This window comes from Berghia stephanieae, chromosome 5 (assembly GCF_034508935.2).
Source record: "Berghia stephanieae isolate SIO BIC M18660-M18661 chromosome 5, UCSD_Bste_1.3, whole genome shotgun sequence".
Lineage (NCBI taxonomy): Eukaryota > Metazoa > Mollusca > Gastropoda > Nudibranchia > Aeolidiidae > Berghia > Berghia stephanieae.
This window is the reverse complement of record NC_088364.1, coordinates 9910051-9925050: the sequence shown is the minus strand read 5'-3', so window position 1 is coordinate 9925050 and position 15000 is coordinate 9910051. Positions and strand designations below refer to the sequence as shown.

At 38.6% G+C, this 15000-nt stretch overlaps 2 protein-coding genes across 3 annotated transcripts in view; one reads left to right on the top strand and one right to left on the bottom strand.

The window, feature by feature from the left end:
- Positions 1-2898, bottom strand: part of LOC144974068 (neural cell adhesion molecule 2-like) — a 3163-nt gene extending 265 nt beyond the window's left edge. Inside the window, exon 1 of the mRNA XM_078916957.1 lies at positions 1-2898. This exon is cut by the window's left edge and continues 265 nt beyond it. Coding sequence (XP_078773083.1) covers positions 636-2423 — 1788 coding nt within the window. The 5' untranslated portion in view covers positions 2424-2898 and the 3' untranslated portion in view covers positions 1-635.
- Positions 2899-8782: 5884 nt separating this feature from the next.
- Positions 8783-15000, top strand: part of LOC144972388 (uncharacterized) — a 7231-nt gene continuing 1013 nt past the window's right edge. The window contains exons 1-2 of one of the 2 annotated variants that reach the window (XM_078913521.1): positions 8783-8933; positions 12379-12584. In XM_078913521.1, the coding sequence (XP_078769647.1) occupies positions 12393-12584 (192 nt within the window). In that variant the 5' untranslated portion in view covers positions 8783-8933; positions 12379-12392. Of the gene's footprint in view, positions 8982-12378; positions 12585-15000 lie in introns of both variants that reach the window. The other variant, XM_078913522.1, reaches the window with a different exon arrangement.

The window sequence follows — 15000 nt, the reverse complement described above, 5'->3', positions numbered from 1 at the left end:
AGAAGCCAGAACAGTGTCTCACAGCCACCCAAACCCCCAACTTGCTAGATGTCTTGATCTGAAAGTTACAAGGGCTGTCTCACTAATATTATAGAAGGTGACTCAAAATAGGAAGAAAAAAAAAATGAATGGTACGAAACTTACACAGATGTTAGATATACATATCATCTATTTTTCGATGTAGTCTTATATGTCATCAATGCATTCTCCAACTGCGGAACAGGGAAAGGATATATTTTATGAAAAATTTTGTTGACGCAAAATGTGCGTCATATGTTTTAAAAGTTTCTAGATATCTAGTCTTTATTGAACCTTTTCCCGACCGAACTTATCCCTGTGTTTTGTGTCTGTTTCAATAGTGGTATGATCTATCCATGTCTCATCCATAGTAATGATACGAGCAAATAAATGTTCATTTAACCAGTTAACTGCCGTACTCTGGAAAAAACTCTTATTTAAAAATATAGTCAGAAAACTCGTCCTTCAAATAGCGATCGACTTAAATTACCCTCATCATGACAAAATCTCTCAAACCTGGGACTTCCGCGATAAATTTCACGCTTGAGAGAAAATCTAGTTCAAGTGTCTTGTCTTTAGTAATAATGCTTTTGTATGTAAATACTTTGTGAATGAAATTATAGAATGGTCACAGGAAAAGAAACTGAATCAAATCCAAGAGAATTGGATGCGTAACAAGTAATTTTACCGCTAGATCTCATATGCGCCACTTCCAAAGTACTCCCGCCATTTTTTATATCTGCTCCCTGTAAAAATTGAGGGTTGTCGTAAGCGTCAACAAAATTCCATGAAATAAACGGCTTTGGGACTCCTTCAGCTTTAAATTCGAAACTTAAAAATTGCCCAAACGACACCTTATATGTCTTGGAAGGCGTGGTGATATGAGGCGGAGAAAGGAGTTTGATTTCTGCTTGGCTGTAGTTTGAATAGAATCCATTATTTCCTGTACATTTTACAGTTGTTATATTGTTTCTTTGCAATAAATCAGTTGTCACAACGGCTCTGCTTGTAGTCGTGCGATTTTGTGTGACTGACGAAGCTGATCCGTTTATTGAAAGAGTGAGGGTTTGATTGGTGGCTGTGGTGAGATGCCATGAGACCAATGGAGGCGGATAGCTTTGGAAAGTGCAAGAAAATGTAAAATCTTTCTTCGATGTATCGATTGATGCGTCGGAAAGCGTTTTCACTGCAGTCACCCGAGTAACTGTATTCAAAGTGAAAGGTAAATTCAATACTTCCAGTCGGTTATTGCCTTGGCAAATGTAAGAACCGTCCACACTAGATTCTTTTTCTGGTGTGACCCGAAGAACAGAACCATAGTCGTTGATGGTGATGTTAAATTCCAGATTATTTCTAATGAGTGTGAGGGAACCAGAATCATTCCTGAACCAATTGTAAAATGGTTGGGGAAAACCATCGATTGAGCATTTTATAACAGTAGTATTATTCAATAATACATTGGCGTCGGATGGAGTTACGATGGCTTTCAGGTTGTTTCTGTAAGGCTCAACATCGAGTCGAGCAGATGCATTCCTGATTTGACCGTAACCATCTGTCACCGAGCACAAAACAGTACCCGACTCAGATAACTTGGCAAAAAGGAAGGAACACGTTTTGTTGGCGACCGGAAGCGATGTTTGGCAATCGCAGGACGGGATGCGGAGAGATGTCATATTTGAGTCGAACCTTAATGAATACTGGACGGATAAAGGGGGTTGTCCTCTAACGTCACATGCGAATGTAGCGTTGTCCCCTTCGAATGTGGACACAATGACAGGCACTACCTTGACTTGTAAGGGTGTTAATGTTGGTGCTGGCACGGTCACGGCATTTGGTGGAAGAGTGTTGGTTTTGGAACAGTAGTTTGCCGCACACAGGTTGTCAAGGCAACATTGTCTACATCCGGATTTAGAAACAACTGCCTGTTGCTTAACAACATTGTTAAATCGTTCTTTCAAGTTCAGAGTTAATCCCGATGTATATCCCTTGTGTGATTCTGCCGATTCCAAATTCATGCCATAGTTATTTACATAATTTCTGCTCATCGAATCTCCAAGTTCAACGCTACGTTTCCCGAATAATAGATTATTTCCTTCAACGTCACACACAACCTTCGCTTTACACCCCAGACTGACAAGGCCGTTGTCTAAGGTCCAAACAGCACAGGCCTCACCCTGAATACATTGGGCAGTTCTGGTACACATGGCAGGGTCTTGCACAGCAGCACAAGAGTGACACACCAATCCTTTTGGCTGAATTTTCTGGGACTCTTCATCACAAGGGGCGCGATTACAAAAAGTCCCACGGCAACAGTCATTACAGGAAGTCAGTCGATGAAAATCTGATCTCAATTCTCTTTTCTTTTTATCCAATAATAACTCAATTCCATCCCTCTCGTGGGGCATTTCAACTAGATAGCTTTGATTAAAACGACCAGTTCTGTACAACCTACTATCTATTTTTGCGCTTCTCTTCCGGCCACTACCAGGATCAATCAAACCGCAGAATGATTCATCCTTGCAACCGAAATCCCACAACTGAGTAGGATCAGTGTTGAGAAAGTATGACGTGGAGAAACATTTCTCGTTTGGTTTACATTGACGGATGAAAACGGGCTTGTCATACCACTACAGTCAAAACAGGAATTCAATAGGCTATCCGAAATGTGCAGAAGTGTCCATAAGGCTGCAAACAGTAATACAAAACGAACCATCTTATTATATTCACTGATAATATAAATGTTTATCACAAAGTTGGAATAATATATACGTTGAGTTCAATTTGGTACTAATTATTGTGCACTGTAAATCCCGAGGACTGTTAACTTTGAGGTCCAGCTCAAGGGAACTTTGGTAAAAAACAAATCTCTATTCCTTGTTACAAAATTACATGCATATAATTGTAACCGTACTGTAACCAGAACACATCATTTCAATGCCTGTGTGTCGACAATAATCACGTGGCTAATGCACTCTTATGACGTCGTGGACGGATGGGGAGATAAGGCATGGACGAATTACGTCATTGGCCAGTGGCACGATTTCCATACTGGCGGAAGAGACGAGGTCAAGTAAGGTGCGCCATTGCGTCTACTAGGAAAGTAAGTCTGCTGAGTGGATCAGTGAAAATACCAATAAGATAATGGCTTCTTGTAAACAATATTTACTGAGCTCATAAATTTATTAGAGCGTCCGTAAATTGCACACTTTACAAGCCAATATAATCTATCAGCGTCAACTCCAGTTATATCAAGTAAGGTTTATAAATTTCTATTTTGCAATGGTGCTTGCATTGTATTGTGGAAATTGAGCGATAGAGATTTTGGGCATGTGCAAAATTTAGTTTCCCCTTAACAATGAGACAATTTTCATTCACGGCAACGATAGCCATGAAAACACTTTTGATAGAATAGACTATTAAAACACTTTTGATAGAATAGACTAACATATTTATAAGTGTCACAGAAATATCTAATCAAGTGTCGGCCTTCGGGATGAGCCGGTGATCCCCTAATGTAAGGCACGTGATTCAGATAAATAATATTTGTGGGGCCCAAGAGCGTTTAAGAACTTGCAATCTTCTGCACTCCTAATTAACAAGTTAACTGCCACACTCTGGAAAAACTCGTATTCAAACATTTGGCCAGAAAACTCGTCTTTCGATTATCGATCGATTTAAATGACTTTCATCTTGGCAACAACTCTCGAACCTGGGACTTCGCTAGTCACTTAGGATTCCTTGTTAAGCGCTTTGAACACATTTAGCGGAAACTGAACTGTAAAGAAAGCTCGTGTTTGATTATGGTCATAGTTACAATTAAACTAAATTATGGGGAAAATGTAATTTTCAAGAGTTCCGTCTAGAGTTAAAGAGTTATGTGTATAGTACAACAAATGTTTGAAGCCAATAATAATCCGCTAGGAAATTAACCAGTTAACTGCAGTCCTCTGGACAGACAGGTATTTAAAAATTTGGCCCAAAATCTCGTCCTTCAAATATTGATCGCTCTAAATGACCCTCATCTTGGCAAAGAGTTGGTTCCAGATTCAAGGGCTGCTGCCAAGATGAGGGTCATTTAAATCGGTCGACACTTGAAGGACGAGTTTTTAGGCCAAATTTTTTAATACATATCTTTTCAGAGTAATTGATTAAAATGTTGTTACACGTTCTTATAGACATTCGCTAAAGTCGAATGAAATTTGTCATGTCAATTTACTTAGGCAGTGCACGCAGGGAAGTTAAGGACAGTAAGGATTAAGACTGAATTAATTACAATTACTGCTTTGCTGCTCCTCCTAGTCTGATAATGAACTTTTCGATGTCTTTTTAAATATTGACTTGTATAGGGCAACCTCATAGGTATGGCTACTGTTTGTGTTTATGTGTGCGTGTGTGTGTGTGTGTGCGCGCGTGTGTGAGAGAGAGTGTGTGAGAGAGTAACACAGAGAGAAACAAAGAAAGAAAGAGAGAGAAGAAAAAAAAAAAAAAAAAGAGAGAGAGAGAGAGAGAGAGAGAGAGAGAGAGAGAGAGAGAGAGAGAGGGAGGGGGGGGGGGGGGGGGGGGAGGAAGAAACAAAGAAATGAAACTGAATCTCTTTGAGAAAACTGCCATTTGTGAGTAACCAGATCCAGTCCAATCCAATCCAATCCAAAAATAGTTGCAGCTTCATGTGATGAAGACTGACGCAACTAGATGTGGTGGGGTGGTATTTATGTCACTGGGTGGTATTGCCATAATGTCTATCTATTTCTTTTAAACTGGTCGAGATAACTATAGTTGTTACTTCAGAGTACGGTGAGATAATGTGAGTAACGCGTCTTCTCCAAAAAATCAATTTTGCACCGTTCACAACGGGATTCGAACCATAGATCTGCCGCTCCGAAGGCGAGTGTCAGACGATCACAGCCACACTAGGGGAAAAGGAGAGAGAGAGGGAGGGAGAGAGAGAGAGAGAGAGAGGGAGAGAGAGAGAAAGGGAGAGAGAGAGAGAGAGAAGAGAGGCAGTGGGATAATAGGAGAGAGTAGGGGAGAGAGAGAGAGAGAGAGAGAGAGAGAGAGGAGGGGGGAGAGGGAGGGAGAGGGAAGGAGAGAGATATAGACACACGCATACACACACACACACACACACAGAGAGAGAGAGAGAGAGAGAGAGAGAGAGGAGGGGGTAGAGGGAGGGAGAGGGAGGGAGAGAGATATAGACACACGCATACACACACACACACACACACACAGAGAGAGAAAGAGAGAGAGAGAGAGAGAGAGAGAGAGAGAGAGAGAGAGAGAGAGAGAGAGAGAGCGTGTGCGGTGATTAAAACGATCAGGGGCAGAACATGAAAAGCATATGTTGTCTTTCGACTGCATGCACAGCAGACCTTTTTGTTTAAAGAAGGATGTAGAAAGTAAATAGCAAAAAAGAGCAAAACTGTCCCATGAATCAGGCTAGCTGGAAGGATGGTTGAAGGTGGGATGAAGGTGGGTTAAGTACTCATTAAACGGCAATGCGGCTATGTGGTCTAGTGGTATGACACTCTCTTTCGGATCGGAAGGTCCTGGGTTCGAGCCTCGCGCTCGGCGCATAGTTGAGTCCTTGGAATCGGCTCTTTACTCACATTCTCTCACCGTACTCAGGTGTAAAATGAGTACCTGGCCGTTAACAGCGTTGTCTTTGTCCGAAAAATTGTAATATCGCCTAACAGGCAACATGTCCCGTCCTACATGTTAAATGTTGCTGTTGACCAGGGGCCCGTTGTAAAGCGCTTTGAGCACATTTAGTGGATATTGCGCAATATAAAGCTCAATTGTTTAATTGTTTTAAGCTCAATGCTCCCCACACTGTCTGACTACAAACAAAGGCAACTGGCAAACACGGTTAGGATTCATTTTGGAGGTCTGATAATCAACTTGTTATGGACTCTCTGTTGCAATGGAAATAAATACTCTCAAACCAACGCAAAATGTACAACAATGTTAAAACTGGCACTAGTTGCGTCCGGTTGTCAGACATGCAATGATGTTCCCGTCGGTGAGCACCATGACATTCATTTAAAAGATTGTTGCTTACCCTTTTTGATTATCAGTATAAACTATAACCATCCCAAAAATATGTTGCTCCAAAATTTAATTCCAAGATTAATGTATGAAATTTGATTGAAAAAAATAAATGTCTGAATTGAATTAAGGAGATTGGGTGGGTTTTTTTTTGCTTTGTTTTAAATTTAAAAAAAATAGAAGACAGATTTTCTTATTCCTAATATTTCGACTTCAAACCAAATTTTCTTTTCTTTTTTCGATGAGTTTCGTGCTTGATATCATTGGATGGAGTGGGGGGGGGGGGGGGGGGGGGGGGGGGCTAGATAACCGGATGGATAAAGCAACCTGAGTGACATTAAAAAATAAACCCAATCTCTTCACATAGCTGGGATTCGAACCAGCCATCATTATGTACCTACTTGCTTGCCTATCTTGATTCCATTGAAAATTATGGGAATGAAACGAGAAGCAAAGGCATTTAGTCCATACTTATTTAATACTCGTGGCCCCTGTGTATCAATGGGGTTGCGTCTTGTCTTGTAATAAGGGCAGGTGATCTTGTCCGAGGTCAGGAACTAGACGAGTGACTAAAAAGAAATCAAATAAGCCCCGCTCCAAAAAAAAAAAAAGAATAATAAAAAAAAACAAACCAAAAAAAAACAACAACCCAACAACAACCCCCCCCCCCCCTCCCACGATCGATTTAATTGTCACTTATCTTGTCAAAAACCTCTCAACTTGGGACTTTTGTTAAATCCCATAATTGAGAGTTTTATAAAATGTGTTTGTTTGTTTTTTTTCTCCAGAAGACTACAACAGTATTCCAGAAGAGTACAACAGTTTATTTGTGCCCATTTTTGTAAAGCGGGGAATAGGGCAGACCTAAACCATCCACACCAAAGACGAAATTCACAAAAGCAAACACAAACCTTCGCCAATTTACTTAGACATTACGAGTAGTCAGAATTGCTTGCTCTAATAATAAAGACAAAACATTCGATATTTGTAAAGCGCTTTAAGCATGTTTTGTGGATATTGCTATAAAAGCTCACGCCCCCCCCCCCCCCACTCCCCCCAAAAATTAATTAATGAGGCAACAGCGGTAATCATAGTTCTTTCAAAAATTAAAAAAAAATACATTTAATAATTGTACAGTATCTCCTTTACATAAGTTAAGTTTCACTTCCGGGTATAATGTTGATCTTCAGATAAGCATTTGATTTAACAAAGGCTGAAAACTGCACTTGATGGGAAACTTCACGTGAACAAGCTGGATCCATAAAAGACAAATCCTGTACCGACCATAATAATATAGCAACGGTCTGGATAGAATAGTCTCTTGAGAGACAATCACCACTTTATATGAATTTTATTGACTTTGAAAAGGCATTTGACAGTATTGATTGGGAGGTTATTTGCAAAATATTACATCATTACGCACAACTATATGACCGAGCAAACTGCTATGTAAGCCATAATGTAAAACTTTCAGACTCCTTTGAGATTAAAACTGGAGTGAGGCAGGGATGTCTTCTTTCGCCAATGATATTTCTAACAGTAATTGACTGGATAATGCGCAGAGCTGTGGGAGATAAAAAGACTGGAATAAAATGGAACCTGACTCAATATCTAGAAGACCATGGCTTTGCCGATTATATTTGCTTATTGTCACAATCAACACAATCCCATTTACAATTTACAATCAAAAGCAGGCAGCCTTGTCAATGAAGCAGCACAGACTGGTTTAAGAATAAACGCAAAGAAAATAGAGGTGGTGAGATTACAACAACAACAAAACACTCATCTCAGTAAATGGAAACAATCTGAAGGACGTAGACAAATATACATATTTGGGTAGCATTGTTTCAACGTTTGGAGGAACAGATGGACACATAGAGGCTAGAATTGAAAAAGTAAGACATGCATTTATCGCCCTCAGAGCAAGGAAGGAAAGAAGCGATTTAGATACTACTGCACTGTAACACATTATTATCGTCTAATTTAGCGAGACATTTGGGGGTGTCGATAGCTCAGTAGAACACCAGCTTCACACGCAAAGGGACCGATATCGATCCTAGGTGGAGTCGACATTTTTTCTGACCCCCCCCCCCCCCCTTGTCCACCCAGCAGCGATTGGGTAGCTGGGTCTGAAAGATCTGACTGAAATTACTTTGCCATAGACTAACGTCCTATCCAAGCATTGCTATTGCCGTTTCACGCTATAGAAACCGGATAAAGTCCGACTCCATGGGCCTAATGGCTCTGAAGGGCTACTTTTTTTTTTTTATTAAAAAGAGGCATTTGCACTTTTCAATGATTATTCATAGAAAACAATCTTTAGTTGTACACAATACAAGTAGTTCCGTTCTACGTAACGAGAGCATTGGATAGTATGCTTGTATTTAAGTCTTTTGTAATCATCATCATCATCATCATCATCATCATCATCATCATCATAATCATCATCATCATCATCATCATCATCATCATCATCGTAATCGTCATAATCATCACCATAATTGTCATCGTCACCATCACTACCTTCTTCTTCATTACTAATATAATTTGAGCAACGTTATTATCATCATCACTATCGTGTACGTTTTTCTTAATTTTTATTAGCAGGCCGACAACAGTGAGCAATTTTTTATTCTTTTTTTTTTAAATATTGACAACTATTATCTAGTGATTAGATCTATATTTTAATTTATGTTCTTTATTGGTAAATTGTGGAAGAAAAAACTTTGAATCTTATTGATCACACCAGTAGATGATGCGTTTTGTCCGTGATCGGTGGGTATATACAGCTGGTTTAATGCGTGTGTAGTAGTAGCAGATGTAACATTATCATCTTTTCAGTCATCACTGGAGTTCAGAGGAAAAAGGTATGTCTTTATAGAGTTAGCAATCAAGTTGTTATTCATTGCACTCCGGTGAGTAAAAATGTAGAATTTTATTAAATCCCTTCAATATACGGGAACTGTCTCATCAATACTGTCAAAGTTGAAGTAGAACAAAAACATCGCATTGAGCTTTTTAAATCGCGCAATATTCACTTAACGTGCTCAAAGCGCTTTACAAATGGTCCCTAACCAACAGTAACACGTAACATGTAGAACGAGACATGACGCCTGTTAGGCGATATTACATTTTTTCCGACAGAGACAACACTGTTAACGGTTAGGTACTCATTTTACACCTGAGTACGGTGAGAATGTGAGTAAAGAACATTTTCCAAGGACTCAACTATGCGCCGAGCGAGGCTCGAACTCAGGACCTTCCGATCCGAAAACGAGTGTCATACCACAAGACCACATAGACGCACATGAGAATAGTTTAAACGCAGATGTTAGAAATAATATTATTATCTATTTTCTGATGAAGTCAACATTGCGGTCCATACTTTTTTGTTCGACACTTTTTTTTTTCGGCCGACAATTTATGATTAGACTGAAATTTCTCCAAAAAGAAACAAGGCAAGCGTTCTCCACGTGTTTCCATAATTTTTAATTTCTAAACAAATAAAACATCCGTCTTCATACAACAAAAATATCATTGAAAATGTTTCATTCTACATCGTCTCCATCATTGCAATTAATTGCAGACTCGGCGTTCGGCGTAAAGTAAAAGCATCTTATTTACGTTGTCAGTTACTTAATATTGAAGAGGATTTGTACCCAAAAATTTTACATCATGGGCTATTTGGATTTTGACTGATTTCATTTTACTTCAACTTCAATATAAGTGTATACTAAAATTATAGACTTCGAAAAGTTATGAACAAAAATGAATATGACAGCTTCCAAAAAAAAAAAAAAAAAAAAAAAGAACAAAATTCAAACACTTTATATCATGAGCATTTTGGATTTTTAGTGATTTAATTTTACTTCAATGTAAATGTATACATTAAAATTTTAGACCTCGAAAAGTAATGAACAAAAAATGAAAATAACAGCTTTTTTAAAAAAAAAATAATAAAAAATTCGAACACCGATAGTTTCGGACGCAAAACCCTTCTTCGGCCAATAACAAAAACTATAAAAATATTAATACACCACTTAATGTTCAGACTGATGCAGAGAACAAGCTGTGCCAAACAATTCTCTGTCGTGTCTGAAGTTTAAGTCATGTATTAGTTTGTATTATTGGCTGAAGAAGGATTTTGAGCCGGACTGTTCCGTATTTGTTTTTTCTTTTTTTTCTTTCTTTTTTGAAGCTGTTATATTCATTTATTCACTATATCTCACAGTCCACAGCTTCTAACAGATTAGTTGACTAGTATCACTATTTTAGACTCCAAACAGCCAACCTGTTAGCAATAATCGATAGTCGCAACGACAATGGACATACAATTAGTGTTTACATAAGTATACATAGTATAGTTTACATACAATAAGTGTTTACATAAGTATACACAGTATAGTTTACATACAATTCAAAATTCACATTACGATTGACACTTTAAAACTCTTTAATTTTCAATTTGGCCAGAATTTGTTTCTTACTTCAAATATTGATAAATTGAGATGAGGTCCAAAATGTCTTAACCCGAGACTGCAAATAAGTTTGAAGTCTCAGGTTTTAAAATGTTTGACAAGTTGAGGGTCATCTTAATCTGTTAATATTTGAAGTAAATCGTTTCTGGCCAAAATGAACACAAAAATTTTTTCAGTGTTGTGCAGCATAAGGCTCGACAGAGAAGCATCTGGCGAGATTACACACAATCACACAACCTTATCTTAACATTATACAAACAAGCCGTCGGTGAAAAATAACAAAACATACAAAATTCAACTAACTTTTCGCCTTTTTTGGTTTGAATAACAGCTTTCACTTTCACAGCTTAGTACACACAATATCAAACCGAATTATTTCAAAGAGTAAATGTGCTATTTCAGATTAATATTAGGTTAATTTTTCGTTTGAAATGTAAGGAAACTTATACCAAGATTCAAAGAGACCAGACATAGCTCGAGAGAGAGAGAGAGAGAGAGAGAGAGAGAGAGAGAGAGAGAGAGAGGAGGGGGGGGGGGGGGGGAAGGGAAGAGAGGACTGAAAGATATACTTTGAATAGTTTTAATTGTAGTCGGGCTTCAAAACATGTTAAACAGAAGAAAGAAATAACAAAACGAAAAAAAAAAAAGAGAGAGAAAGAAACAGAACAAGAAACAGTAAAACAAAAAATAAAAAACCCAGACCAAAGCGCGCGCACATACGCAGACCTACCCAAAGACTAACACACACGCACACACACACACACACACACACACACACACACACACACACACACAACAATAAGGCTCCGAAACCGCTAAAATGAGTCGCGATCCCCGGGTAGCGGGTTCGAGTCTCCAGTCCCACTAAGTCTCAGTGAAGACTTTTTTGTTGTGCATTAGTTTTTTTATCATCCCCATCTTCTTACCCTTTCCTGAGAATGAGTTTATGTTTTTATTTAATATTATTTGTTTATCCTATTTTATCTAAATTTTCTCGTTGAATAAGTCGATTTTGACATTTCAGTTTCAGCCTCCTTAAGTGAGATGAATGCGACGGCGAAACCAGCGGTCGTGATAGAAGCGGTCGTGATCCTAATTAAAAACGAGGCGGTCAATTTAGATTGACCCCTGATTTATAAGTATGAGTTAAGAGACCAAATGTAGTTCTTGATCGGGCTAATTAAATCTAATCCGGTGATATATAAGAGATTATTGACCGCTGGTTCATGAGTAAAAAATAAGAGAGAAAAGACTCCATTCTGATAATATTTTGTATATAACGAAAGTGAATCCAGAGAAGAGCGTTGGGTGACCTAGTAGACTATTAAACTTGAGCGTTTGTATAGCGCAATATCCACTAAACGTGCTCAAAGCGGTTTACAAGAGGTCCCTGACCAACAGCAACATGTAACATGTAGAACGAGACATGACGCCTGTAAGGTGATATTACATGTTTTTTTTCCGACAGAGACAACGTTGTTGACCGCCAGGTACTCATTTTACACCCGAGTACGATGAGAGAATGTGAGTAAATAGCCTTTTCCAAGGACTCAACTTTGCGCCGAACGAGGCTCGAACCCAGGATCTTCCGATCCGACTGCGAGTGTCATACCACTAGACCACATAGCCGCATAAATACGTATTTAACACAAAAGACTGTATCATAACCGGAAATATAAGAAATTGTTATTTTTTTTTTTTTAATGACTCATCATATCTATATATTTTGGTATTTATACAGCAATGCCCTTATGTTAGATTATTTTTATCATCCACCCAACGTTTATGTGACTAATAACAATGATTTTGTATTCTTTCTGCCATTCCTCCACAGAAAACGGCATCAAAATGAATTCAATAAGATTTGCCTACTGTTTCTTGGGTGTCATCGTGATTCTGGCGATCGAGACATTTGCCGAGCAAAACATGATCACCAATTGCCTAGTCGGGGTGGCAAATTGCCGAGGTGTACGAAACCGAGCAACCGTTAATGATATAACCAAATGTTGCATTGTCGGATACATCCAAGCCTTCAACCAGGTTAATATTACCTTAAATCACGAGATACCCAATAGGAGGATAGCACACTCTATCTGACTGTTGAACGTATCAATCATAATTATAAGCATAGGCTAAGCAGCTTCTTTGTTCCTGCCCGTACTTATCTGAATTTCATCTAAATTATATTATATAGATAGTATGCGCTTGGTTAAGAAGCTCATAACATTGCCATCCGGAAGTATAACTGCCCTACACACAAAACTGTGTGTATCCATGAACGTTTATAGTCAGGTTAATACAGTTCAGTGAGCATTACTCATCAACGCGGATGGCAAAAAAACAATAACAAAGACCTGGGTGACGTCATCTTCGAACTATCTATACATGGCAATGAGCTTAGGGAGCTTTTCAACACTGGTTGTAATATAAAATCCTTATTTCGCTGGGGATTATTATGCCAGGCGGTGTGGTCTAGTGGTATGACACGAAGGTCCAGAGTTCGAGTCCCGCTTTGAGTGGCGCATAGTAGAGTCCTTTGAAAACACTTTTTACTCGCATTCACCGTGCCCTGGTATAAACTGAGTACCTGGTCGTTAACAGGCACCGTATATATTAAGTGCTGCTGTTGGCTAGGGACCTGCTGTAAAGCGATTTAAGCAGGCTTAGTAGAAATTACTCAAGGTTTTTCTTTTTCAAGTTTTAACATGAGATTGATATAATTTATCCGAATGGTGTCTTTCAACACAAAAAAGAGAGTTAAAACAGTGTTTTTCTTTTGTGTTTGCCTTGCCTGTCTTCGCTAAACGTGAAGTATAAAACTCATTGAACGGGAAATGGTCGACTTCCGATGACTGACCGGCCACATGGTTATGACCATCGACTGTAGGCTTGTTGATACGATGGTAATGAATGCTGGATAGACATGTTAATCTTATTGTGCGCTTATCAAAAGATGCTTTTATAAAATAAAATAAAATAAATTGAAAAGTAAAATTCCCTTTATTAATCCCATAGTGGGAATTTGCCTCTAGGGTCTATTCTATGGGAAGACTGGAATAACCCAGGCGTCAGCCGCAGTGCAACGCCGTAACTTGAGCTAGGGCGAGGTAACTGTCTCAAGACCACACAGCGCAGCGGGGGTGATCGAACCCGGTACATTCGTGTACGAAGCAAAAACCGGTAACGCTGAGCCACACTGCCCCCAATGTCTGTAGCCTGCATTGTTTTGTGTTTGTTGTTTTTTTTTTTTTTTTTTCTATTTAAAAAAAATTCTCCATTATTTTTACTCCAAATTAAAAAAATAATAATAATCCCAAACAAATATAAAAACGCTCACGATAAAGAAACCTAACTGTACTATGTCCACAGAATACGAGAGCTATCATACAGCTGTCATAAATCTCATAAAAATATTGAGAGATTATCAGGTGCATAAAGGGTAATACAATTTACGACCGATTCAGCCATCAGTGCCGTAAAGTTAGATATCACTTTCTCAACAACAACAGTAACGTTATTCAAAAGCATTGTAATTAAGTTGTCTTGATCTGCTCAACTTAAGGAATTGTGCTTCCTATTCTTATAATCGATGTAGCGTTGTCTCGCGTTAGTCGTCAATATGGAACAATAGTGTGATGTTAAAATACTGGTGCCAAACTCATTGGAAGTTTAAAACTCGTCGCCCGGAGGACTGGGTACATTTACTGTGGAACTGATCAGAAGAGTGCATCATATTTTCTAGCCTAAATAAATGCTGATCGTCAATAAAGATCATCCACCCTCGCTATTTTACAACCCATAATCATACTAATCATGCTGCTAAATAGTTATGCTACTTTATGATTCCATATGCAATTCATGTTTATGGATTGTCTGGAGTTTTGGAGATTACTTGGAATATGGACTGTAAGAAGTGATTTTAAGTACTCCGGAGCAGTGTTGTGAAGACATTTAAAGGCTAGTTTATAATCAGCGCTCCTCTCCACGGGCAGCCAATGAAGGCATTCCAATCCGGGAGTTAGATGCTCATTCTTTTTTGTCTGGGTGACAATTCGTGCTGCCCTGTTTTGTAACAACTGCAGTCTTGTGACCAAGCTCTTTGGTAGCCCGTAGAGAAGGGTGTTGCAATAGTCTAGCCTGCTTGCAAAAAGGGAACTAATGAGCATCTTGCAAATTTCTTCATCTAAAAGATTGCGGATATGACTAATAGACCTTAAAATAAAATAAAGATTTTGACAGAGTTTTGTAATGTGAGAATGCACATTCAGAAATTAATCAAAATAAAAACCAAGGTTTTTTACAATTGAAGATCTGGAAATGACAGAGTCACAAATCAAAAGTTCTTCCGTTAGAATGGTCTTTCCTTGTTTTCTAAAAACGATAAACTCAGTTTTATCGTCATTGAATTTTAGCTTGATTTGGGTCATCCAGACTTTGAGGCGAGTGACGCAGTTAA